The 27593-nt window shown below is 37.1% G+C and overlaps 1 protein-coding gene across 3 annotated transcripts in view; it reads right to left on the bottom strand.

The window, feature by feature from the left end:
* DAAM2 (dishevelled associated activator of morphogenesis 2) overlaps window positions 1–27593 on the bottom strand; it is a 3932565-nt gene that overhangs the window by 1240990 nt on the left and 2663982 nt on the right. For all 3 annotated transcript variants that reach the window (XM_044084849.1, XM_044084851.1, XM_044084855.1), the window contains exon 14: window positions 25915–26241. In XM_044084849.1, the coding sequence (XP_043940784.1) occupies window positions 25915–26241 (327 nt within the window). The remainder of the gene's footprint in view (window positions 1–25914; window positions 26242–27593) is intronic.

The following is a 27593-nucleotide window of genomic DNA, read 5'->3' on the forward strand; positions in this document are numbered from 1 at the left end:
AGTCTGCACCACAAGAAAACTAAATTTTGAGTGGGCTGCAATAAGCACTTTTTGAATTTGACAGTAAACCCCAGTTGCTGGAGGAGGATGACAGTGAACTACAGGTGCACCAGTAGGGTCTGAGACAATGAAGCCTGGATTAACAGATCATATAGGTAGGGAAAATATTCATACTCTCTGAGTCCTGAAAAAAGTTATAACTGGAGCTGTTACTTTATAAAGACTCTGGGGCAGCAGTTAGCCCAAAGGGCAGAGAAGTAAATTGAAAATGTGAGGAACCAGTAGAAAACCTGAAGAATTTACTACAAGAAGGGTTCATGGGAATATGCAGGTATGTGACCTTCAAATCCAGAGACACTATAAAAATCTGAGGGAGGCCAAATGGAAGAAGAGTCTGAAGAGGCAGCATTTTGAACGGGTTCCTATCACGTAGTCGAACTTTTACAAGTTTGAACCACATATGGTCGAGACCCTATGGTCGAATTTGTAAAAGTTTGAGCATGTGAATGAAAATCTCCATAAGTGGAGCTTTCCATTCACTTCAATGTGGTGCGATCTTGGAGTTGGTATATTTAAGTAGCAGGGGTGGGGGGTGCAGGGGGCCTTCCCCCTGCTTACAACAATTTTTTTTTGTACGTTGTGATTTTATTTTTTTTTTCCGTAGTCAAAGTTCTGTAACTTCGAACATAATGGTTCGACCATTAGGTGTTCAGAGTTACGGAACTTCGACTATCTGATATAGACCCTTTTGAACGTGGGTACCATGAGGAAGGTACTGAGAAGAGACCGATCCTGTATAGGCTTCCACCATCCTTCTTTTTTTTTTGCCCACCAGAAAAGCACCGAGTAGAATCCTTTGCCTACAAACTGAGGGTGAACTGGCTCTATGGTGCCTTGAGAATGTAAATCATGTAGGATGGGAGGGAGCAAGTTTGTGGGGAGGAGGAAGCATGCCAATGAAGGGAGGATCTCCTTCCAGGACATACTGTAACCCTGTTTAATGATGGTGAGTGTCCCACTTTGTCTGTAGTGATTTGGATTCTGTAACCTTTGCGGGTACCCTGAAACTAGACTCTGGAGACTGAATCTCATGCCTAGATCTTTTGAGTTTTTTCTTTGGAGTGGAAGGTAAATCAGGTGTGGCGAGATCTGCCACTTTAGATTAGGCTAAACACTTCAGTTAATAGGTCTCTAAGAAGGTGTTCAATGAAGACAAATGGGAACATAATGTCTTAAGTTCAAAGGACTGGCAGATGGAACAAAATTTGTATCAGGAAAGACACTTGGTATGGAGGTCTTGTAGGGTATTTCAAGAAGGTGGTGACACCAAGGCGCTAGAATAAAGCACTGTTTTTTTACTGCCTGGCTGCTTTATTTTATAACATCTAATTATTTTCCACATTTGGAGTTTTTGGTTGTTGCATCACTTTGTAGGGTATTTGCCCACTGGACTCACGCTTACTCCCTCCTAGCTGATATCCAACAAAATCACAGCAAAACAGTTTAAACAAGAAGGAAGATTCCCCAACAGGGCATTTAACTGAATCTGACAAGGCTTGCAATACAAACCACACTGATGGGTGCAAGACCTGTGTTCAGGCTGACAGCAAGAGCCTGAGGATTCACAATCATATATCTGCTTATGTACCCCTATGCTCACAGGCTGAGTGCATACATTGGACATATCTGGGAAGTTTAAGGCTTTGGTGCCCCAGTTAGAAGTCAGTGACAAAAACCCACCTGTTTGTAATACTACTACAGAAATTTTGGTCAGGAGATCAAAGCCAATACACTTGCACTAACTTTGCTGCTAAAACTAACGTCTAAGTTACCTGGAGAAAGAAATGAAGGTGGGAAACTGCTGGACAGTACCATGACACTGACATTTAGATTGTGACACCAAAACAGGAGAAAGGGCTGTCTGTGCAGTTGATGAAACACTATGGGACATACCTCTCAACTTTTTTTGTTCAAGAATTCTGAACAAAGCCAAAAACAAATGCATGGACAAAGTCCCAAAATCAGGGACAGTTTTTAAATATTACTCTAATTCACAAAGCTAACAGAACAACAACTTTTGCATCAACATGTATTTTTCAAAATGATAAGAAGTACAAAACTTTAATATATGGCATTATTAGCTGCCTGTAATCAATGGTAATTTACCAGAAAATCAATCATTTTGTGAAAAGACGGGGCAAAAATATAAGATAAAATCAGGGACATTCTGCAAAACTGGGGACAGTTGAGATGTGTGTGGTGGGATAAGTGCTTAAAAATACAGTTAAAGGATAGTACAGCTCTGTAAATAAACTTACCATAACAGCATATGTTCAGACAGATAATAAACTAAGCTTTGTGGGATGTCCTGCCAAAGATCAGATAAGCCTGCCTGATTCCAAAGCTCTTGGGCAAAATCCTCAGACTCTAGCCGGAGGGAAGCAGGATAAAATCAGGTGGCTACAGTGGCAAAACTTCACAGCTTTCCTGCCTTAGAAGGAGGAGGCTGGAGGCCTACCAAATGAAATCCACACTATAATAAAAAATCCCACACCCTGGCATAAAAATTGCAAAAACAGAGGAATGGATGGAAGGTGCAGTAACCACAGCAGTTATCTATTTGAACATTTCCTGTTACAATAAGTTTACTTAAACACCTGTACTATGTTCTGTGATGGCCACACCCTGGCCCAGCAATCAAGGAGCCTCAATCCCCACCACTAACACCAGAGAGGATGTCTCATATGAGAGGAAAGGATAACAAATATACAGAGATCACAGTCAGACTGGAGCTGGTTGCTCCCTTGCTCTCCAGGTCCCCAATAAGACTCCTCACTGGCACAGCTATAGGGTCCAGATCTCAGCCTAGTTGGTAAGCTAATCTCCAGTACCCTCTCAGTTCAACCAGTGCTTCATGCCCCTGCCCAAGTAGCTGACACACACACACTTTGAGATAAGTATTTACACAACTTCACAGACACTCCTGGGAAAGGCTGACACAGATTCTCTTTACTCAGATGGTACGGTAGTAATTACTGCCACCACCAGCTAATAATTATCAGCTACCCAAAGGCCCATAAAAGGGTGTCCAATTATTACTGTGCAATATTATTATCCAATTGGTAAGTGTGACTAATCAGTCAAGGATTATTAGAGTGGCATTGTACAATAAACTCTATACATATGCAATGTACTCTACAGCTTAACTTATCTCTACACAAACCAGCCACAGGTAAAAGGTTTTTAAAATATTTAATAATAAATACTAAAAACACAAGACAATACCACTACACCACAGTGCTACTCAAGAGTTCAGAGATCACACACAAACTTAAAATAAATCAGTAGTACAGTTCTGACATAACAGAAAAAACATTTAGTCTAACCTTTATAGTCCTAATTATTTATACAAGAAAACATACTTCTAAAATAACTTACTTACATAGAGCAAGGCACTGCTGAGTTGAATAGTCAGATTAAAATGCTTACAGTCTCTCTCTCTGAGCAATAGTTTTTAAAATCATTAACAAACATTTCTGCTGGGCCCTCCCAGATTACATCATTTTGACACTTGGGTTTTTCCAGTATACACATTACATCATTTTGACACTTAGTCTGGAGTTCCCAAGCCAACAGGCTACATTATTTAACAATCTAACACCTGCTCAGGAAACTACAACAATAAAAGACATTTCACATGTACACTCTAGTAATTATTCCTTAAGTTAAAACAATAGAAAGAACGTGATAGCCCAGACCAAATGGCTCCATGCTCTGGAGATCAAAGAACACACAAAAGGTAATTTTAATTTCAAAGAACATTTGAAATGCTGCGCTTAGTTTTCCTTACAGCAGATGGCAATGTTGCTACATCGTTGAAACAGCAATGCTTTACATTTAAGACACAAGCATGTATTTTACATTTATAGGTTCACAGATTAGTACTAAGCTAACTGCCCTTGCAAGCCATTTTAAGCCTAGCCAATTATCCCTTGTGAGACTCAAACCCTGCACCTTTTGTTTGTAAGGCAAACACCTTAACCATTAGGCCACCCTCCCAACCCTTTATATTTACAAATGCCAGAATTATGTATCAAATTCTACTTGGCTAGGCTGGCAGCCTTCACCCATCTCTACCAGTCTTCACATGTTCATCATCAGATCATTGCTGCAGTAGACTAAGTTCTATGGGATGAATACCAGAGTTTAGAAAGCAAATGATGAGGAACACAGATCAGAGTCCAGGAGCCCCTGGAAAAAAAAATCCTAGAAAAGCTTCCACTGGACCTAGAGAAGGAATTTAACATGTAGTACTTACTAAAGGTGTATACAGATAACCTAGTTGCTATTTCTAGTCAACTCATTTCAGAAATGCCACAGAGGTAGCAAGAGCCCTGGCAGAGATGGACCTAATTTTGGCTGGAAGGGTCTTGGTATGGTGAGAATAACAAAAAGCAATAACATGTGACGACCCTTTAGGAACTGTCTCCCTAGGCACTGCTTCTCCATTTTTATTACTTTCACAGGTGACAAAGCTGAACATCAATACTAATAGTTTTTGTCTTGTCAATGAAGTACTGAGTTCCCTGTAGGCATCCAGATTATGTAAAAATATTTCTCCCTTATTTTTAGGGTCTGGAAAGAACACAGGGAAATGAATAACTTCACATAGTGTAAACCCTGAGATGACCTTAGGCATAAAGGAAGGATCTTTTCTCAAAGTAACCCTATTTTTATGAAAAAAAAAATGAGATAGCGATGATTTATCATAAGAGCTTGGAACTCAGGACACTGTTCTTGCAGAAGTCTCAACAATTAATAACAGTGTTTTCCAAAATAAGAATTTCAAATTAGTCTTCTGAACAGGTTCAAAAGGAAGCAGTGTAACTTCTAGTACAAAATAAAAATTCCAAGGCGTCACCTACCTTCTAGGTACAGTTAAAACCCCTTTCAAAAAACTGCTTCACATGAGGTAGAGTAGAAAGGGGAATCTAAGGGCAGATAAGCAGAGATGGCAAAGAGATGAATCTTGAAAGAAGACACCAGCTTTGTTGTATAATTAAGCAGCAACGCCTGACAGGGTGGCAATATATGGAAATAACAGACCGCCCATACATAAGGCCTCTCCATCCCTGGAAGGTCAATTATTTCCCTCTAACTCTCACAACTGGAGGGCATTATTGCTCTTAGAAAATGGACAATCTGTTAAAATGTTTTGTTATAAGTATATACACACATTTTCTAAATATTTGATGTAAAACAGTTCTTCTGCCTAATGCTTCAAAGTTGGTTTGATATGAAATTGTTGCTGGATGAAGTACTGTACATCCAGAATATGAGTGCCATAAATATTTAATACTATCTACACACACACAGACACTCGCTTAGATACAAACACACAAACAAATGCAGTAGCATAGAAACACAGTATGTCTCTCATATATAAAGTACAGTTGTGTACACTTACCATAAATGTAGATGTTTGAGTGTATTCACTTTTGCAGTCATCACATTTGGGTTATCCCCTGCCAGGGTAGCCCTCGGCTGGCCCGAATACCACTGACTTAGTATATCTGCATCAGTTGCTGTTACTTGAGGACTGACGTCAGGTCATCAGTCATATAAAGTAAGGCAGCTGATGCCATTGCATCAGTTTTTCTTGCCCTAACCTATCAGGAGCCCCCAAAGTAGGAGGCCATGTTCTGGTGGAAGAACACCACCAGTGGAAAATAAATACCAATATGTCCCTTGTAAGGAAAGGAGAAAAAGAAAAAAGGGGGTGGAGGGAGGGAAACCAGGACTGCAACAGTGAATACACTTGAACATCTATATTTATGGAAAGTGTACACAACTGTACTATGTTCTTCATGTTTCACTGTTGCAGTCGTCACATTTGCGTATATTCCCGAAGCTGAGGAAATGGGTGGAGGCAGTAAAGGAAGCTAGGGGCTGGCTGGGATGCCCTGCAAGGCTGCAGAGGCAAACCCTGCCCTGGATTTGGAGAAGAGAGGGAGGTGGTAATGCTTGGTGAAAGTGTGAACAGATGTCCAGGTGGCAACCTCCAGGATGTCCCTGGTGGGGACTCATGTGAGGAAAGCTGCAGAGGTGGGGGCTGCTCTGGTGGAGTGTGTCCTGACCCCCTTGAGGGGAGGCTTACCATGCTGTTTGTAGCAGAAATGGATGCACTGGGCTATCCATATGGAAATGGTTTGCTTGGAGATGGCTTTGCCTTCTGCCCCTGTAGCAAAGCTAACCAGCAATTGAGCAGACTTTCTGAAGGATTTAGTCCTGCCTAGATAGTATCTGAGCTGTCTGTGCACATCTAGAGAGTGAAGAATCCTTTCCCCCATGTTCTGGGGATTAGGAAAGAAGGTGGGCAAATGAATGGATTGGTTGAGAGCCACACTGGACACCACCTTGGGCATGAAGGATGGGTTAGTTCTGGGGGATACCCGGTCTGCATGGAAGATGATGAAGGGTTCCACAGCTATGAGGGCTTGCAGCTCAGAGACACTTCTAGCTGAAGTGATGGCCAGAAGGAAGGCGGTCTTCCAGGAGAGAAATTTTAGCTCTGCAGAAGAAGCTGGTTCGAAAGGAGGCAGGGTGAGCTTTTCCAAGACAAAGTTATGGTCACAAGCCAGTGTTGGTGCCCTTCTGGGGGGGTCTCAGGTTGCTAGTCACTCTGAGCAACTGTTTGATCAAAGGGTGTGAGAAAAGTGGCTGCTCAGTGGGAGAATGAGCAGAAATAGCAGAAGCATGAATTTTTATAGAGGAGAAAGATAGACCGCTGTGTAGTAGGTCTTCTAAGTAATCCAGAATGAGAGGGATAGAGGGCTAGGCCATACTGGTCCCCTTAACCTGGATCCAGGTGTAGAACCTTTTCCATTTATCTGCATAAGACTTTCTGGTGCTAGGGCTTCTGGCATCACAGACAACATCCAGAACCTGTTTACTGAGGATGGCAGATTGGTTCGGGGTTAGGGAATAAGCCAAGCTGCCAAATTGAGTGTCTGCAATTGGGAATGCATGAATTCCCCTTCCCTCTGGATTAGAAGGTTTGGAATCTGAGGAAGATGCCATGGAGGCAGCAGGGACAGGCTGTGCACCAAGGGGTACCAGTGCTGTCAGGGCCAGTCTGGAGCTATAAGAATGGTCCTTGGTTTTTCTTCCCTTATTTTGAGCAGTACCCTGGGGATGAGATGAAGGGGAGGAAAGGCATAGACCGAGAGGTTGACCCAGGGGAAGGACAGGGCATCCACTTTCCAACCCATGCAGTGATGCTCCCTGGGGCAGAATTTGTTGAACTGATGGTTGGTGTGGGAGGCAAAGAGGTTGACCTTCGGGATTCCCCATTTCTGAGTTATTAGGGTGAAGTTACTTCTGTTGAGCTGCGACTTGTGTGGGTCCAGAAGGTTTCTGCTTAATTGGTCTGCCAGGGAGTTGAGAGAGCCTGGTAAGTTTTGTGCTAACAGGTGTAGTTGCATGAAAGAGGCTGTGAGCCAAAGGGTCACTGCCAGCCTGCATAGAGGCTAGGAGCGAGTCCCTCCCTGCTTGTTGATGTACCACATCACTGTGGTGTTGTCTATTTTGATCAGGAGAACCCCTGGAGAGAGAAGGGGTTTGAAAGCTATCAAGGCGTGCTGCACAGCAATCATCTCTTTTTGACTGATGTGCAGGGGAATTTGCTGTGAGCTCCATTGGCCCTGTATGCACCGTCCAGGTGTGCCCCCCCAATAGTAGTCTGATGCGTCTGTGGTGAGGGTCTGGGCGGCGGGTGTGGGGAGAAGGCAGTCCCTTGTTGTGGGAGCTTGCTGTTGCCCACCAAAGAAATTCCTTTCTGAGGCAAGGAATTATAGGTAGAAGAGTTTCTAGGTCTTGAGAGTGTTGACACCAAGGCTCTTTATGTGCCACTGAAGTTTCCTCATATGTAGTCTGGCATATGGAATGAGGAGAATGCAAGATGCCATGAACCCCAGAGCTTGCAGGATTTTCTTTGCAGAAAGCTGGGGCCTGGTGGCCAGTTGAGAGAAGTAAGCTGACTGGAAAACTTGTTTTTCTGGTGTAAGGTATGCCATCTGGGATGCTGTGTCCAGACTTGCTCCCAGGAATATTATTCTTTGGGTGGGCACCTGCTTTGATTTCTTTTCGTTGATTGTGAACCCTAAGGAGGTTAGTAGGTTCTTTACAAAGGCCAGGTGCTTGAGCAGCTTTTCCTGGCTGTCATCTAAGTAGGGGTAAATTTGAATATTTCTTTGTCTGCAAAAGGCAATGGCCGGAGCCATGGCTTCTGAATCGCAGGTGCTTTTCTCTGGTGAGAGCTCAACCAACCTATTGAAGTCAAACGAACTTGGAATGCTTACAGCTCTTATTCAAAACCTTATACAACGTGTCAATGACTTATACAGCCAAATAAATGTGAATCCAACTTTAACTATGAGGAATACTTTGTTGGTGCAACCTTCAGGATCGCAGGATTGAAGGATGAGTATTCCTGTGTCTTATTTCTTCGGCTGCTTTAAGTGGTGTTGTTGGCCAGGATTTACTTGCAAATCTTACAAGGAATGACAACCGCCAAGTAGTGAATGCACATCAAGGAATTGTAAGCACTTCTAATAATTTTGTTCCGAATTTAAATGACTGGTTAAAAGAACCTGTTTTGATGGGGCTTAATAATGCAGCATCAGCTGGTTTGTCTAATGCCTCTGTACAGAATCGTAACCTTATTGTCAAGAACTTAAAACTATTTGACCCGAAAAATAGAAAAAACCTAAAGAGATTGTTATGCTATCAACACAATAGAAGAGAACACGATAAAGGTAATTCTACTACCCCATGTGGAAACTGTAAATTTTGCATGTATATTGACACTTCGAAAAAATTTCTGCATCCTGACCTTCACAAAGAATTTACAATAAGTGCATATGCCACATGCAAAACTTCTAATCTAGTGTATTTAGCGGTGTGCCAGAATTGTTACTCTTTTTATGTTGGAAAAACCAACAGAATATTTAGAGATAGAATAAGGGAACATGTCTATCATATTAGAAAGAGCTCTGAGCACAATGCACTAGCAAAGCATGTTTCACGACATGGGGACACATATAATTTTACATTTAGAGCATTGGAGGTGATTCCCACCAGTATATATGAAGGCGATATCAGGAATCACACGGAATATAGGGAAAACAACTGGATAATCATACTTAGAGCAGATAGAGGTAGTGGGTTGAACGAAAGAGCCACAATCAAACCACTATTAAATAAGCGTAGGAACATTAAATGAAAGCCTATTAAGGCATAATTTAAGTATATACAACACAGTAGGAGAATGAAATGCTGCATATAAAATTATACTTACATAAAATTGTATTAACAAATAGATTTGTAAAGCATTTCTCATTGTTTTTTATAAATGTGGAACATGAACTATATGCTAGTTTTATTTTTATAAATATGCGTTTTTATAAATATGTTTTATTCGCAAGTATAGTATTGTATACATTTTTATTATTTTATAGACATTGTAGTAAGTAGGAAATTAAGTCACAATATGTAAAATAACTATTTGCATTATCACTTTAAGCAGAATGAATTAAGTCATGTCAGTGATTGGTTGTATACCATTTAAATTCCTATATATAAGGAAAGTTCACCATTGGAAATTTGTATATGTTCTGAAGAAGCTATTTAGCGAAAGTGCTTATCTTTGTAATAAAACATCAATGTTATTGGCCTCAACATATCGTGAGTGTGCCTGGTTGCTTCGTTTGAGTATTTTAGTTTGAGATATACATCATTATTTGTCCAACGGAGCATTTATCTGGTTGGTTACTAGCGACTTGTTGTTTTTTGAAATCCCTTAGAAAAGTTGAAAGAGGAGGGCAGAAAAAAATAGTTTCCCTGGTTATCTTGCCCTTTAATCACACTTTTTGATCACCTCTGCAGCAAAGGAACCAAAAAGTGAATCTCTATCCAAAACAGAAAAATGAAATCTCATTATTCACATGCTCTTGGGAGATTCTGAGAATGCAGCCAGGCAAACCTCAGCAAAATCATTCAGTACAATGTCCCCTTCGGTATATACCTAACCAGGCATATCCAACAGTTGTAACATCCACAGAGGGTCCTCACTAAAAGAATACAGGGTGTAAGTAATATGCCCTATGCATACTGCCTCAAGGCCCTATCTCTGTATTCTGTCTCCTAAAGGCTTTTGAGGAGAGCTCTATGCCTGGCATACAGAGCATTGTCAGACCCCACTCTGATGGACCTCCTGCAGATCCACAAAAAAACAGCACCAGAATTACCCGTTCTAAAGACTTAAACCTTGCCTGTGATATAAACAGGACATGCTAGAGAGATAGGTATGTAGCTTATCAAGGGTATCAGAACTTGCCAGAGATTTGGGATGCATGGCTAGGTTTAAAAAGGCCCTTGTGTTCATTAGCCTAGTAAACACCTATGAACTTATGAACCTATGAACCTATAAAGCAGTACCAGAGGCCATAGCCCTGGAAAAATTATCAACTGAGTCATACACACACTGTAAATAGAGAGCAGAATAGTACAATAGAAGAAACCAAATATTTTTTTTCACAACAAGAAACTACAGACCAAACATTCTTCATTCATACTTTCACAATTAGTCACAGTATGAACTAGGGAGCCTGACAATTCAAAATTCTGAAAATCAAAGTTGTAGAAGCATACAGTATTTTCCCATGCCCATCAATAGTCTTCCCATCCTTATCAGAAAGAGTAGGATACGAATTAAGTAACTGTTTAGCAGCAGTAGGATTAACTAAAACTATAGTTGCTGGGTCAGGTTTTGGAAGAATATATAAACATTTTAAAAGTCTGAGAAACTATTTACATTCTCTCTGCCTTTTTAGGGGCAGCAAGCTGGCTAACAGGAAAACAACAGGCAGACACACACACATCATCCAAAGCTGAGAGAAGATGAAGGTTCAGGAAATTCTTTCTGTAAGAGCTCATAAAATGTCCTGACTGACTGAGAAACCTCAGTGTACTCCCACTGAAAACACTGACACATTCTGGAAAAAGTCTCAAAGGGAGAATGAGAGACTGAGCTCTTGTCTGAGTCTAAATCAGAAAACTGAAGAGAAGAACTATATCTGTCCCTTCATATTTTGTCAAGATATAGAATCTTGAATCTCTTCAGGAAAAAGTTATCATTCTTTCTTTTAACAGAAAGCAATACATAAGAATGATCAAAATTCCGAATAATTCCCTCAGCCAGTCTCAGTAAACTACTCTTGCCCGAGGAAATATACGGAGGAGTAACGTGTTTAGTTTTCTGTTTCTTTTTAACAGAAAGAATGGGGCCAACAGTGTTATAAATGGCAGCAGCAGCTTCCCTGGAATGGGCACAACATTCTGACAAAACAGGGAAGCCTTCCCTGTTTCCTCTCCCAAGACCAACAAGAGTGGCCTCTCCCTTTCCCACTGATGGGACCCCAGGATATGGCTAACCCCTGATCCATAATGGCTGTAGGTGTTACACCAGAGGGATCAGGGCTAAAAGAAGAGTGGTCTGAGGTACAACAAATGGCCGTAGCAAAGTCTAGCATGCAGTGGTGGCAAAGGCTGTTTGCTTAACTTTTTCTTTTTCTGGCTGAAAGGACAGACCACGTGACTGACAGTTTGTTCCATGGTCAGGACAGAAATGGTGCCTCTTTCCTGTACGAAACGAGCAGCAAAAGCCAGTAAAAAAAAAATAAAGTCTAGAAAGTCACTCTTTCACACAAAACACAGAAAAAAAAAAAAAAAACAAACACAAAACACTTTGCCAACCCCAAAAAGTAAACAAAAGACAACTTCTACACAGAAAAAATGTATTTTTTTTAATTTAATTACTTATTTTACGTTTTTTTTACTGGGAAAGTCTGACTGAACACAAGTCCTTTTTCACTGGACGCCTGGGGAGAAAAGCTCCACAGATAGAGAACATATACATCACATGAGTTAACATGCTATTTTCATGACAGTTACACTGATTTAAGAGAGATTATAAGAAGTACTCACAATAAGCTTCTGCATGCACATGGTTATCTATTATGCACATATAATTAAAAGTTATTTTGTACTTTCTCAAAACAATAGATTGCTCATGAATTACAAAGATAGTCAAATTATCACATATCTATAGGTGCAAATCACTGAGGGATTTTTGCTTAGTTGTAGATATCTAATTTGGGAAATAGTCGTACTAGTGTGTATATTTAGGCTGTGCGGTTTATAATTTTGTAAGACAGGGAAGTTAGCCAGAGCTAGTACAAGAGCATAGTTTTGTTTTAGATAGGTGGCACATGAGTTTTTGTTTAAAGTTGGATATGTTGTTAGTAGTTATTATATCAGTGGGCAGAGTATACCAGATTCTAACAATATAGTTTGAGAAGGCGGTATTATTGGACTTGGTTACGTTTAGTAGGGATTTGTTGCTAGAGCAAAGTACACGATTGGTGCAGTAAGGGTGTAGGAGATTTTTAAGGGTAGGGGCATTTTCTGGGTGGTTAAGGATTTTTTTGGGCCATTGTAAGTTGATTATATAGTAGCAGATGGGGAAGTTCGAGCCAAATGAGTTGCCTGAGTGCTATGCAGTGATGTGCTGTGGCCTATAGGGAGAATCAGTGGCAAACCTGGCAATTTTATTACAACACGATTCAAGTTTTGATAATTTAGATTTCCTTAAGTTAGTTAGGATGGGGGAAGTGTAAAGAAGAGGTAAGAGGAGATGTGTTTTGTCCTATGGTTACTTCTGTGGCTGTAGTAAGATATTGCTTGTTTCTATACAGTAAGCCAAGTTTTTGTTTACTTTCTTTACGGTTTGGGCAATATGAATAATCAAATCTCATGTTGTTGTCAATTTCTACCCCTAGGAGTTTAGTATGGGTTACCGATTCAATTATGGTATTATTTGTTGATAAAATGCTGAAAGGGGTGAGGGAAAGAGTGATTATTGTAGGCTGGAAAAGCATGAGCTTTGTTTTGTTAGGGTTTAGAATTAGTTGTGCACTGTTTAGCCATGCTTCAACTTCAGAAACAGAGGTCTAAGTTATGAATTGTAATTGTTGTACGGAATGAGCAACACAGATTAGGGTGGAGTCATCTGCATACTACGCAAGTACAGCATGTGTGGTAAAAGTATGGAGGTTATTAGTAAATAATGAGAAGAGTAAGGGGCCAAGAATAGTGCCTCAAAGGACTCCTAGGGTGACAAGTAGTAGACGGGAGAGGGTTTGCTGCCATTTGACTGCTTGTTGGTGACCAGTTAGGTAATCTTTGAACCAGGCTAGTGTGGACTGACTCAGTTTCAGTCCAATGAGTACTGAAATAAGTCTAGTATGTGAGACCATATCAAAGGCCTTTGACAGATCAAGAAAGATGGTAGAAACAAAGTTGTCTATGTTTCTGTGGTGATTAACTGTGTTCCTGAATGACAAGAGGGCAGATGTAGTACTGTGGTGTGGACAAAATCCATGCTGGGTATTGGATAGAAGTTTGTTTGTGTGTAAGTAGACCATGAGTTATACATGTATACATCTCTCAAGGATCTTAGCTAAGGGTGGTAAGACAGCAATTGGTCAATAAACCGACAGTTAAGTTGAACTGCCCCACTTATGTAAGAGAATTGTGTGAGAGATTTTCCAGATCTCTGGGACTACGTGTTCAGATATGGATCTGTTAATGAGGATAGATAAAGGGTAGGTCGATACTTTGATAGTACAGCAGTCGATAATTTGACAGTTCAGTTGAACTGCCACCCTCATGTAAGGGAATTATGTGAGAGATTTTCCATATCTCTGAGATTTGGTGCTCAGATATGGATCTGTTAATGAGGATAGATACAGGATAGGTGATTGCCTCTGCAACAATATTTAGGTAGTCTGCTGGCAAGCTGTCTGCAGCAAGGGTGGTGGGCTTTAGTTTTTTTAGTAGTTTAATACTTTAAACAACTTTTAAACTGACAAGAAAAAAAAGAGTGCTCTCACTTAAAAGTACAATACAGCCTCATGACAGTCCATTAAAACACAAACTCCTAGCTTTAAAATAACTTCCCCGAAGAGGAAAGTATCAATAATAAACAAAAATGACTGAGTGGAAGTTTTTTTCCCCCCAAAGAAATCTCATCTGCCCATCAAAGGAACGGCACAAGCCAGCTGTCAATCTTACCATAAAACAGCAGGTCAAACTAAAATCCATCATCACTTAGAAAATTAAAATGTATGGAAGCCTAATCCCTAAGTCTTAAGACAAAAAACTTGTTTCATTAAAAGGCTAACTCTTCCACAGACAGGCTAATAAAAGTAACAGTAAAATTAAAATACAGTTTAAATAATACATGTGAAATATCCACAGGCATGAATATTGTCATTTTTATTTCATGAATAAGTTACGTGGATATTCAAAAGCCTCTGAAGAGCATACTCTTTGGCGTCAGTAAAGCTCTGATGTGCCTGACACTCAAACTTTTGTTTTAGTCAGCTCAGCTTGAGCTGTCTGACAGTATATGGAAGATTCCTTGAAGCTTTGGAAGTTGGCTGGCTGTAATATCCTTGGCAGGATGTAACCCATATAGATAAAGTTACTGCAGCAGTGATCAGTATAGGTTCATAGGTTAGTACCAGACTATCTGCTCTTGTGGGCCATTTTAAGCTTAGCCAAATTTCCAACCCAAAGGTAAGAATCAAATCCTGTACCCTTAACCGTTATGCCATCCCCCCTCTCATATGATGAACAGACAAGTCTTTTTTCATAACACTATTTCCCAGCTATGACTAAACATTTAAAATCCAAGACATGAAGAATACAGCAACAAATGGAAGCAGATGAAGAATATTAGTACACAGAGATACATGCATCGACTGATATGTTGCAGGAGTCAAGAGAATGAGTTTATGACAGATACAATGACATCACAGTGGCAGAGATTCAGTAGTAAAAATTGCCTGGAGCAACTATGCAAAAGACAGGTAGGTTGAGAACAAAAGTCATGAAAGTCAAGTAGCAGATTGATCTTGTGTTTGAGTCATGCTCATCTGTAATCTGTAGGAGCTCTTCTCTCTAGGTCTTTCTTGATGAAAGTAAAAAAAAAAAAAACGGTTATCTATCAAACTAGATAAATACAGTACACAGATAAATATTATCGGACAGGTATACTAGCCAAGCACAGTGAATATTCAAGTACTAAGAGAGAGTTATTTTCCTTAAAGTACATTATCTCAAAGAAACATTAGGCTGCAAATTCATTAGAAAGAGACATCCCCAATAAGCAGAAGAGCTAAAATATTAACACAGATAGCTACAGGGCTGCACAACATATTACCTTTTTTTAAACACCTTTATTGAATTAACACTTGTGACATAGGCACATTTACATTTACATAAAAGTAATCAAACTGTATTTACAAGTTAAAATTAGCAAACATTATGCTTCACATATACTGCTATATATCATCTAACCTAAGCAACATTACATAAATTATTCAGTCGCTGCCCCTTTTTTTAAACAAGAAACATCTTTATTAAACCATCACTTACGACATAAGCAATCATACATTTATAACATACCACACCAACACAATCCTAATTGCAGGCATTTTACATCACAAACCATACCGACACACTCCCAGTCACAAACATTATATATCACTTATAATCTACCCAGTCATTTTCAGTCAAATATTGCATAGCTCATTTAAGTCCTGCCTTCTTTTAAATCTCATTCCTCCCATGTGTGTACTGTTAATACAATCCCCATTTTTTCCTAAGTAGCTTGCTCCTACCTTTTTCTAAAGATCTCAATTCCAGTTGTTTTATCTCTGTTACTATATTCACTACTTCTGGGTCAAATCAGACCTTCATAACCATCAGACAGTCACAATGTATCAAAAAAAAGCAGCAGATATAGTAGCCAAATATGTTTTGGTAACAGCAACTATTTCTGTTTCAATTTGTCAAAAGGTAGGCACTAATCTGTAAACATAACACTACTGGCAGTAAACATACAAATATTTTCAGGGAAAAAAAAACTTTAGTAGTATTTGTCCTTGCAGTCATATGCATTTGGACATTCCATATGAAAATCATTCTCTAAAATATATATAAAAAAGTAGAAATGCCAACACATGGAATAGCAATTTACTTTTAACTTAAAGCAATGGCTTGCTGGCAGACAGCTGACACATGGCAGATGGTACATTTGGATGCTGTATTAGTACAGTAAAACAGCATCTACTGCAGTTATATTGTGATGAATGACTCCTTTGGTTCAATAAAAATACTTGTGGTCCCCCAATAAATTATGTGTGTGAAATAAACTATGTGTGCGTTTTCAATGAAATGTTACTTCAGCCATACTCATATCTGTAATATACTAGGCATTTTATTGTTATTAAGTTTGTGATTTTTCCCTAAGCTTTCTCACTTCCTGTATAGCATTATGGAAAACTAAAAGGTTCAGAAAATACAATACTCAAAATTCTCAAATGCCCAGTATTGGGACTACTAGGATCTGCTGTACAAGCCACAACTGATCAGGGACTGCTTCTGATCTAACCATAAAACAGCAGAAGCTTAACTAAAATGATATCAGCAGGTCAAAGTAAAATTTGTCATCACTTAGAAAAATAAAATGTATGGAAGCCTAATGCCTGAGACTTCTGACAAAAACTTGTTTTATTACAAGGCTAACTCTTCTACGGACAGTCTAACAAAAGTAACAGTACAATTAAAATGTAGTTTAAATAACAGAGATGAAATATCCACAGGTCTGAAGGCTGTCATTTTTATTCCACGACTAAGTTATGCGGATGTTGAATGCATTGTTTTTCAGCTCAAAGCACTGAAACAAAGTAACATGACAAATGACAGCCACAATATCAAAGCATGTAGAGAAGACATTACTAAAATGTGTAAACAACATTGTTGAATGATTTAAATTACTGACATTATACACTCCAATAAAAAGCCCCAGTAATCTGCAGCCCACTCTTGTAAGAATTGAGGAGACAACAGAAATATAAAAAGATACAGTGGTTGTGTCTGCATCTACTATGCCTTTTTGTATGTTTGAGTCCTAGATTTTATGTAAATGCATTGATAACAATAAATGACTGCATTTGACTGCTACCTGATCTAGTTTAAATCATTCTTGGTGAAGTCAATTTTACATAAGATCCATGACTTTTACTGCTATAAAATAAAAAAAATCTACTTCTTTTATTATTTCAGTTTTTGGTAGTATGTTTCATGACTCTGTTGTGTAAAGAACTGATCCTGTCATTAAAATTTGGTCTAACTAACCAAGAAGGCCTCAATACAAGACTTAAACAGCATACATGAATAGGGCATCCTCAATACAAGATTTAAACAGCATAAAAGCACAGTTACAATAATGTCAGAATAAACACTGCATTTTTACACTGCAACAACTTACACATTTGCTGCTGCTAAGCATTTTATCAGTAATGTGTAAACACGTAGTCATTTTCTACACATTAAATGGGAGGGGATGGGTATATCATATAAACAAATACCAAGTTCCATTGGCCAGTTACTGATCCCAAGGAAATGAATCATTAGCATATCATATTATAATTAACACAACTATTCAGAGTAATGACATTTTTTATACACGCTTTCCCTTTTGCAAATCATCTCATAGTATATAATGATTCTTTCAGTCTGTGTCACCAACTCCTTTTAACACTATCTGTCTTATCGGCTTCGGATTAGTTTTGACAGCAGGGTGCATATTTGGCCCTATCATATTTATAAAAGAAGCCAACTGCCTATCATTTATTGTGGTTTTTGACATTGGATTTCTTTCCTTTTTATTAATTTTAGGGAACTGCCATAGACTTCAGCTGTGAACTGTATCATTCACAGCTGAACAGAGCAATCTCTTACCCCATGTCTATCATCTCTTCCCATTAAGAGGAGAACGTTCTGAGTACAGTGTCTGCTAACCAGCTGCACTATAAGACAACCAACTCTTCACTTTTGAAACATTTCATATCATTACCATATTATAATTTTGTGAAAACAAATTAGCACATCATTGGAAATATCTGTGGGAATAGAAAGTGTGTTGAGTGGTTCACTGGCAGAGTAGCCATTGAATGGAACAGGCTGGTAAAATGGAACAGGAAAAATATTGGTTTGGATACTATAAGAACAGCCTGAAAACACACCACATGAACTAGTGAATGGTATTCTGGCAAAACTGGATGGGCATTGATGCCCGTGCTTGAAGTACTGATATGTGTGTATGTAAGGATGGAAATATATTTATAACAAATAAGAAACTAGAATGGTCTCATAATTTAAAGTCTATGGACTGTATAAACATGCTTGGAAGGAGCTAATAATAATTTTATTTTATTTATTTTATTTACATTTGTTGACCGGGAGTGTCCGACTGGACATAGGTCCATTTTCAGCGGAGGCCAGGGGAGAAAAGCTCCACAGTTAAAATAAACAGACAGTAGTTACATTGGATTACATAACGATTAACAATTTAACATAGCAATTACTTTCAACATATTTACAAATGAAGAACATAGTACATCAGTAGACAACTAGAATCTTTATCTGTGAAGTACATAACGGACATTAACAAATGTTACAATAAGAAGTTCCTGCTGTATAATAAGTACTAGGCTTATGAGCATTTGAGCTTGCTATAATCAAGGTAGTTTAGTGGAGTGGAAAGAAAGGTAGTGGTTGGATGGGCTGGGTGATATTAGAGTGGGAGTTGCAAGGGCATAGCCAGCACGTTTTTAGGTGCGCTTTTAGTAAAGTTTTGAAGTGGGTGCATGATGGTATGGAGGTAATTGTGGGTGGGAGGAAGTTCCATAATTTGGCTATGGTGCAAGAGAATAGTGCTTCACCAGCAGAGTTATTGGCTTTAGTGATCTGCAAGTGATTTCTGTTGCTGGATCTTAGTGGTCTGGTGGTGCGATAGGGTTGGAGTAGATTCTGGAGGGATGGGTCATTTAGTGGATGGTTTACTAGTTTGTGGGTGAGTGATAGTTGATACCATTGAAGGAGGTGAGGGAGTTCAAGCCAGCCCAGTTCAGCAAATGAGAGACAGTGGTGACTACGGTAGGATGCCCCTGTGGCGAATTTGGCGATTTTGTTGTAGCAGGTCTCTAGCTTGTTTAGATCGCATTGCCTTTGGTTGGTATATACTGGAGAGGCATAAAGTAGGGCGGAGATAAGGTGGGAATTTGCTACTGAAATCTTTGCTGCTTTGGTGAGAAGTTGCTTATTTCTGTATAATGCTCCTAGTTTTTTGTGGACTTTTTTTATGGTCATTGATATGTGAATGTCAAATTTTAGTTTATTGTCTATTTCCACTCTTAGCAATTTGGTGTGTTCAGTTGGGTATATAGTGGTGTTGTCTTTTGCTGTGGTGTTAAAGTGAGAGTTGTTTTGAGTATGTTTGGTGGGTTGGAAGATGAGTAGTTTAGTTTTGTTTGGGTTGAGTATTAATTGGGCATCGGATAACCAAGTTTCAACAGAGGAAAGGGCTTCCTGTGTGACTTTTTGCAGTTTGGGTAGGGACTGGGCTGAGCAGATGATGGTTGAGTCATCTGCGTATTGTATGAGTGTGCCATGCTTGGTGGCAGAAGCTAGATTATTGGTGAAAACAGAGAAGAGTAGGGATGTAAGGATGGATCCTTGGGGAACCCCTATGGAGACAGGTAGTTGGGGAATAAACATTACAGCTTGTGGTCTCTCAAATAACTAAGCAACAGCCAAAGGGGGGAAAAACACACACACTAGTTATGTAATGTACGATTTTAGTAAATCTAGACATAAAATATATAATCATCATATAAGATGAAGCAGTCTGCTGAATTTAGATATGAAAGTCAGGATTTAATAACATGGGCTTGTGTATAATAATACTACTGTCTTAACTTCTCATAATGGACATACACTACATTGAACATCAAGGGGAAGCATGATGATTTTCTTATATAAGTAAATATGTATAAAACGTCACGTAAGTGCTTTAACTTGAATTGTAGTTTTTGTAACCCATCTTGACCATATATAATACTTAAGCGGTTACCAAGGTAACTAATGTTTTATACATGACATCAAACTGACAAAGTTGTTCAACAGAAACAACAGAAGCCTCAACTTGAAATGTCACAAAATGTAACAATCATATTCTAAACAAATAGTATTAAATTGACAATAGACACTCAGCTGAATAACATGGGCTTGTGTATAACAACACTACTGTTTTAACTTGTCATAAATGGCATACACTATATTGAACATCAAGGGGAAGCATGATGATTTTCTCATATAAGTAAATGTGCATAACAAGGGGGTAGGTAGGGTGGCCTAATGGTTAAAGTGTTTGCCTTACAAACACAAGGTACAGTGTTTGAGTCTCACAAAGGACAACTGGCTAGGCTTAAAATGGCTCACAAGGGCAGTTAGCTTAGTACTAATCTATGAACCTATGAACCTATATAATTGCGTTAACTTGAATTGTGGTTTTGCAATACATCTTGTCCATACATAATACATAAGCTGTTAACAGGATAACTAATGTTTTATACATGACATCAAACTGACAAAGTTGTTCACGGGAAACAACAGAAGCCTACACTAGGAATGTCACGGAGTGTAACAATCACATTCTGAACAAACAGTATTAAATTGACAATAATCACTCAGTTTAACCTTTGCTGATTATACAAAATAGAATGTTGCCATTTAAATATAAAAACTTTCAGTACATGCCATAAAATGGCAATTTATGAATATGGAAAGGGAACTTGTAATCATTAATCACAATAAGTGAATTTGTAGTTTTTAACCTATAATTTCACTCATTTTATAATAAGAAATGATAGCTATGAAAATCCTTATGTGTAAGAAATGGTGGGAAGAGGGATGCATTGATAATTAAAATGCACTAACTTTCATCAATGTTTACATAAAACAAACTTGATGCTTTAAATAAGTTAGCAACAAACAAAGTGATTACTTAAATGCTGGTAAACAATGAAATATAACTTCTGATATATCTAGTAAAATACATTGCATTATAAACATTAGGTATAAATATTATCACCATCTACTTATATTAAGTAATAAGTTTTGAAAGACTTCCTCAATAAGGGTGAATATATTAAATAACTGTGTGCTGTAATCCTTTACTGTGGTTTTATATATCATACATCCTACTTTACTATGATTGAATTGCTTGTCATCTTTCATGTAAATATTAATTGATTATACAATAAGTAGACATTTATACTGTATTAGAATTCTGTCTAATCTACAATAGTACTATATCTGTTCAAAATAATATAAATATTGCTTATTCCTATAACAAATATTCTCCACATGATAATTCAATTTATGGAGCTCAGATGTTCTGGATTGTCAAGGTATGAGTGATAATCTGATGGACTTAGGTTTATCCATCAGATTAGGAATGATTTTCATTCCATGGCTAGTGCGGATCTTAGTTTTGTTAACATTTATTAGTTTAAATTTATTTCACAAAAACATTTTAGTATGCCTGACCAAAACATTACTTTAATGGTAAACACTCAAAGTATAAACCTGATAATTTCCTTTAAAAGCTCAAACATATACTTTATAGTTATCAGAGGAAAATGTTTAATAGTCACAATAAAGCAAAAAATACATAGTCTAAATAACCTAAGATGGATTTCACTTTATTATCTATAAATACCAATGGCTTAAACAATCCTAGCAAAAGATCAAATCTACTGAAATATTTAAAATTGAACAAAGCACAAATTGTCTTCCTTCAAGAAACTCATTTCAAAACAAATGACAATTACAAATGGAATCCTACGGAATATATGATATTGGCGCAATTTACTTAAAAGACAAAGACAAAAGGGGTAACAATTTTATGGAAAACAAATGTGATTAACCCAGAAATCATTTATAAGTATGAAGATAAAGAAGGCCTTATGGCATTAGTAATAGTTAAATATAATAACAGAATATGGACCCTAGCCAATCTATACTAGTTCCCAGGCATTGGATCAGGAACTATTAAAAAACACTTGCGTTTCATTTCCAATAATTATGAAGGCAACTTAATATTAGGAGGAGATTTTAACTGTATATTTGACATTTCTGAAAATACAAATAAAAGACTGCTGCATACATCTGCTGTATCAAAAGCTTTAAACAAGTGGGTGGAATCATTTCATCTTGTAGATACTTTCAAATTTAAAGAAGATAAATTGTTGTTGTTTTTCTATCAAGATCACAGATTTGGTACCCAAACTAGAACAGATAAAATATTTGCTGCCCATGACTTACACTGTAAAATCATTAATTTCTCAATCCCTCCCTGCCCCTTTTCAGACCACAATTCACTGATACTAAAACTTCAAAATGGATATAAACCATTAATCTTTAACTCCAGAATTCCAGCATATATAACTAAAGTGTTCAAACCCTGGTTATTATCTGAATTACAGTTCTTCTTAGATATTAATTACACCACAGAGATAAATAAAATAATGATATGGGACTCATTAAAAGCTTACATATATAGTAAAACCTTAATTTGGTATAAATAAATCAGAGAATGGGATTTTGAACTAATAGATCTACAATCCAAACTTTTGTCAGTAAAAACTGAAAAAAATCAAAATCATTTGGAAATGAAAAAGAAAGTAGAAGTATTAAACAATAAATACAACGAAATTCTAACACATAAAACTAGTTTAGCTTTATAAAAACTAAAAATTAATACCTTGGCCTCTTCTCCCAAATATCTACATAATTTATCCACAAGAATCAAAACACAATCAAAAGTTAATAACATTAAAAGTATCTTCCATGAAAATAAAGGGAAAATGTCTCAGATACAGGTGACACTCTTGATGCTTATAGAAATCACTATATGGAACATTTCCAAAAAAATATATACATATTGATCAATTAAATCTAGGTGAAAAATGTTCTAATATAAAGAAATACCAGAAAAATTAAAACTAGATCTGCAAGCACCCATATCCTACAAAGAAATTACAGATACAATAAAGGAGGGTAAAAATAATGAAGCTCCAGATATAAATGGCATAATTATGGAAATATATAAACTTTTTCCTTCAAAGATACTATCCCTCTTCCATAAAACTCTAATAGAAATTCAGTCACAAGCTTTAATACCACCCTCTATTCCTTAATCACACCAATCCTAAAGGAAAACAAATCCCCAAACCTATGTACCTCATATAGACCTATATCATTATTAAATAATGACTATAAGATATTTATGACAATATTAGCTCACAGAATGAAAATACTGCTATCCAAAACAATAAATAATGATCAAACTGGATTTATATATCATAAACACATACATGACAATATTAAAAGGATAATTTCTCTTATAGACTATGTTAATAAAGAAAATAAAGAAACACTCAAAACTGGCTTAGATATAGAGAAAGCCTTTGATTCCCTAAATTGGGACTATGTATTCAAAATTCTGGTGTTATTTGAATTTCCTCCTTCCTTTGTTCATCTACTAAAGAATATATATATATATATATATATATATATATATATATATATATATATATATATATATATATACAAATAATTTAGCGTATGTTAAGCTAGGTCCTTTCACCTCTGAATCTATACATATAACAAAGGGTACTAAACAAGGATGTCCCATGTCACCGATTCTATTTGCTTTGGCTATTGAAATATTAGTAGATTCAATACGTAACAATACAAAAATCAAAGAAGCAGATGTTTATGAAAAATACAATTTTAAAGTAATGCTCTTTGCTGATGACATTATTAACATTATCCAATACAAAAGAGACATTAGAAGAATTAGATATTTTAATTGACACATTTTACAGGACTTCAGGACTCCATTTCAATAAATCAAAATCAAAATTTTTATTTTTAAATAAAACAAAAGAATTGCAGACGAAGGGGAATCACATTACAGGGAAACAAGAATCTACCTTAAAATATCTAGGAATTGAGTTATGCAAGGATAATAATGAATCAGTCTCAAAAAACTACAATAATATTGTCAATACAATTAAAATCTCTGTGGAAAAGTGGAACAAAATAATATTAACATTTGAAGATAGACTACAGTTGGAGTTACTATCCAAGATTCTATATATAGCTTTGGTAATACAACTGTTACCAGAATGGAATGAAATAAACTCATGCCTAATAAAATTTTTATGGTTTCCCAAAAGAAACAGAATAGCTTTAATACATCATATCAGACCAAGGAAACAGGGAGGATTACACATTCCTGATATAGAAACATACATAAAAGCATCAATATCTAAAACAATCTCAGATTGGATAAGTCCAAATTATTCTGCAAATTGGAAAGAATTACTAACTGTAATATCAATAAATGAATTTGATTTACAAAAATAATTTCAAATAACAGATAAAAACAATTTGCCATGGCACATATTATGTATTAGTATGCAATATAACATAACTAAGCCCACTAAAACTCATATGATTAATTATTACATTGACTCATTTAGGAAAATTATTAATGCAAATATAGATTTAAGAATCTGGTTTGATCTTTTAACACCATTCATAGTTGCAAAGAGCTATCCACATAAAATATACAGAGAAATAATTAATTCCCGTGAACAGAAAGGATTTGTTTGTTGGTTTCAATGTATCAAAGAAGTAAAAGTTCTGGATATGCAAACAACATAAACAATATACAAAATTCCACAACAAGACTGGCTAACTATGCAAAGCATTCTGACGTATTTGCAAGATGTATGCAAAATTAGTAATTCTTTATTTAAAGAAATACCTAAACTTACAAAATACCTATATGAAATCATATATAATGATTATGACATGGGGAATAGTATTTTGAAATTTTACAGGATACTGATAAATTATAAAATGCCCAAATCCTCAGATTGGAATTATATAATAAAAGGAGACTCAATACAGCTAACTGAAGAAATTAAATCAAATATTTTATTATCAATAAAACATACATCCTTTACACGATACTGGAAAGTTTTTAATTGGAAATGCTTGCACAGAGCATTCTTAACTCCAGATAGAATTAATACAATTAATTCTTCCACAAAGGGAATATGTTGGAGGTGTGAGCAAATACACAATGCAGATTGGAATCAGATTTTTTTCGACTGTGTTAAAATTAAGCCATTTTGGAATAGTATTAAAAACCTTTTACAAGCTTTACTTAATGAATCGTTTAACTTATTTAAAGCTCTAGTATTATTAAATGTATACGAAGGTCCTCATTTGAATGAGTCAAATATGTATCTAGTATGGACAATACTTGCAATCTCAAGTAAGTGTATAACAACAAGATGGAATACAAACACAATACTGACTATGGAAGACTTCAACAGCCTACTGAAGACCACAACATTGTTGGAAATTAAAATGAAAGAATTAAGGATTCACCCTAAGCCATTTATTAACAATCCATGGAAAAAGTCTTATCATTGATTGACACTTTACAATAACTGAACAGATACACTCTGACAGCTGGATTGTTACACCTATAAAGTAATTGTATATATCGAGCTCTGTTATAGTGTCAGGATGATGTAAATAATGTACATAGTTATTAAGATGTGATATACAAATACTATGGAATTTATTCAACTGTATTTGAAAAGTAAAAAAAAGTTTGAGGAAAAAAATTAGCACATCATCATTTCAATACATAAATCACAAATAAAAAAAACATTAACTAAATACAGTCAAAATATTTCTCCCACATGAAAACTAACTTTAATAAACTACCCTCAGAACTGGACTTCTGAAGCTGATCAGTACAGGAACAATGAGAATGGAACAGGTGCTTCTTACCTCTCCTAATTTGGACCAGTTGAAGGACTTCAGAGGATGGGATGGCTGTGGAATATATTTTTTCTTCAAGCTTGCTCCACTGCTTACTGTTTCTGGAGGAAGACTGTGCACTCCAGAGCTAAAGAATGGGGGTGCACCAGGTGGGGGAGGTGGTCCACCATGAGGAGGTGGAGGAGGGAGTGGAGGTGGAGGAGGGGGAGGAGGACAGGAAATTGGAGGAGGTGGTGGTGGAGGCATCAATGACAAACTTTGTGGAGCTGGTTTTACAGATGAAAGATGTGGACCACCTGGTGGAGAAAGAGGTGGTGAAAATACAACACCCCCTTGCTGAAAGAAAAGAAAAACAGTAATTGGAGTACATGTAACATGAGAAACTTAGAAATTATGAAACATAAAAGCATATACAAATCACATACACTAGTGCAAAAATATACTCAACTCTTGGACCCCACATTATACATTTATACATATGCATATACTGAACACATTTAAAGCTTACAGAAGGTATGGGTCCTAATTCTAAAAGCTGGTTGATTTCTCTGATGAAAGTGTCTGAAACAATCTACAATAGGAAGTAGCACTTCTAGGACAAGTCTAAGCTGTATGTCCCAAAGGTGCGAGAGGCACCTACCAATGCTATATAGCAAAACTAAGTGCCATATGCCAAGGGGATCATGCTGTAAATGCAGCCTAAATATCCCTTACTCTTGCATTCATAAATACTCTCCAAGAATATAAACATATAAAAGCATATACAGATGTCTTTTGGCAAAATGTCAAACTAAGCAGCAAAATGCATCACCTCCTCAGGGTGACTATATGAGGCCTGTCAATTATCTTTACACTTCCATTCACAATCTACTTAGGGATAAATACACTTTTAAAATTTGCTTATGGATAAATACATTTTTAAAATTACTGCCCTGCAATAAAAAAAGAAGTTATGTACTATAACGTTGCATCTGTATTATCAATCCTCATTTATTCTTGACTGGTTGGACTTGGTTCCGAGTCTCGGAACTGGTTCGGCCATTCCAACAGCTTGCCAAGCCAAAAAACCCCTGAGCCAGGCTCCTACCCAGAATGCCTCTCTCAAAATACCTCAGATCGAATTTGCAGCTATAACAAATTAGGTAAAGGTAATAGCATAACCACTGAAGAGGCTTTGTCCAAAGTCATACAGGATGAAGCAAAAGCCATGACTGTGGTCAGATCCTCAAGAAGTCTGAAGAAGGGGGGAAGGAGGGGGTGTCAAGGATAAATGATGATTAACAACACAGGTGGAATATTGTGGTGAGTACATAACTTCTTACCTGATGTTATCAATCTTCATTTATCCTTGACTGATGGACAGAGTCCCCAGCTACCTTGAATCTTGGGAGGCCTTATGGAAGGCTATTCCCAAGCACCATAGATTTAAATGATGCTCTCTCCCTGGAGACCACATCCACTTTGTAATGAGTAATAAAGGTATGAGGAGAAGCCCACATTGTTACTGAGCAAATGTTAGACAAGGAAGCTTTGGAGTGAAAAACAGCAGATGCGGCCACAGTTCTGGTGGACTGTGCTCTAATTGGAGCTGCCAATTTGAGATTTTTTTCTGTTGTAGACCAATATAATGCAATCTCTTAGCCATTTAGATAATATAACCTTTGAAACTGATTTACCCAAGGAAGAAC

This window comes from Protopterus annectens, chromosome 1.part1 (genome assembly GCF_019279795.1).
Source record: "Protopterus annectens isolate FY-2018-M chromosome 1.part1, PAN1.0, whole genome shotgun sequence".
Taxonomy (NCBI): domain Eukaryota; kingdom Metazoa; phylum Chordata; order Ceratodontiformes; family Protopteridae; genus Protopterus; species Protopterus annectens.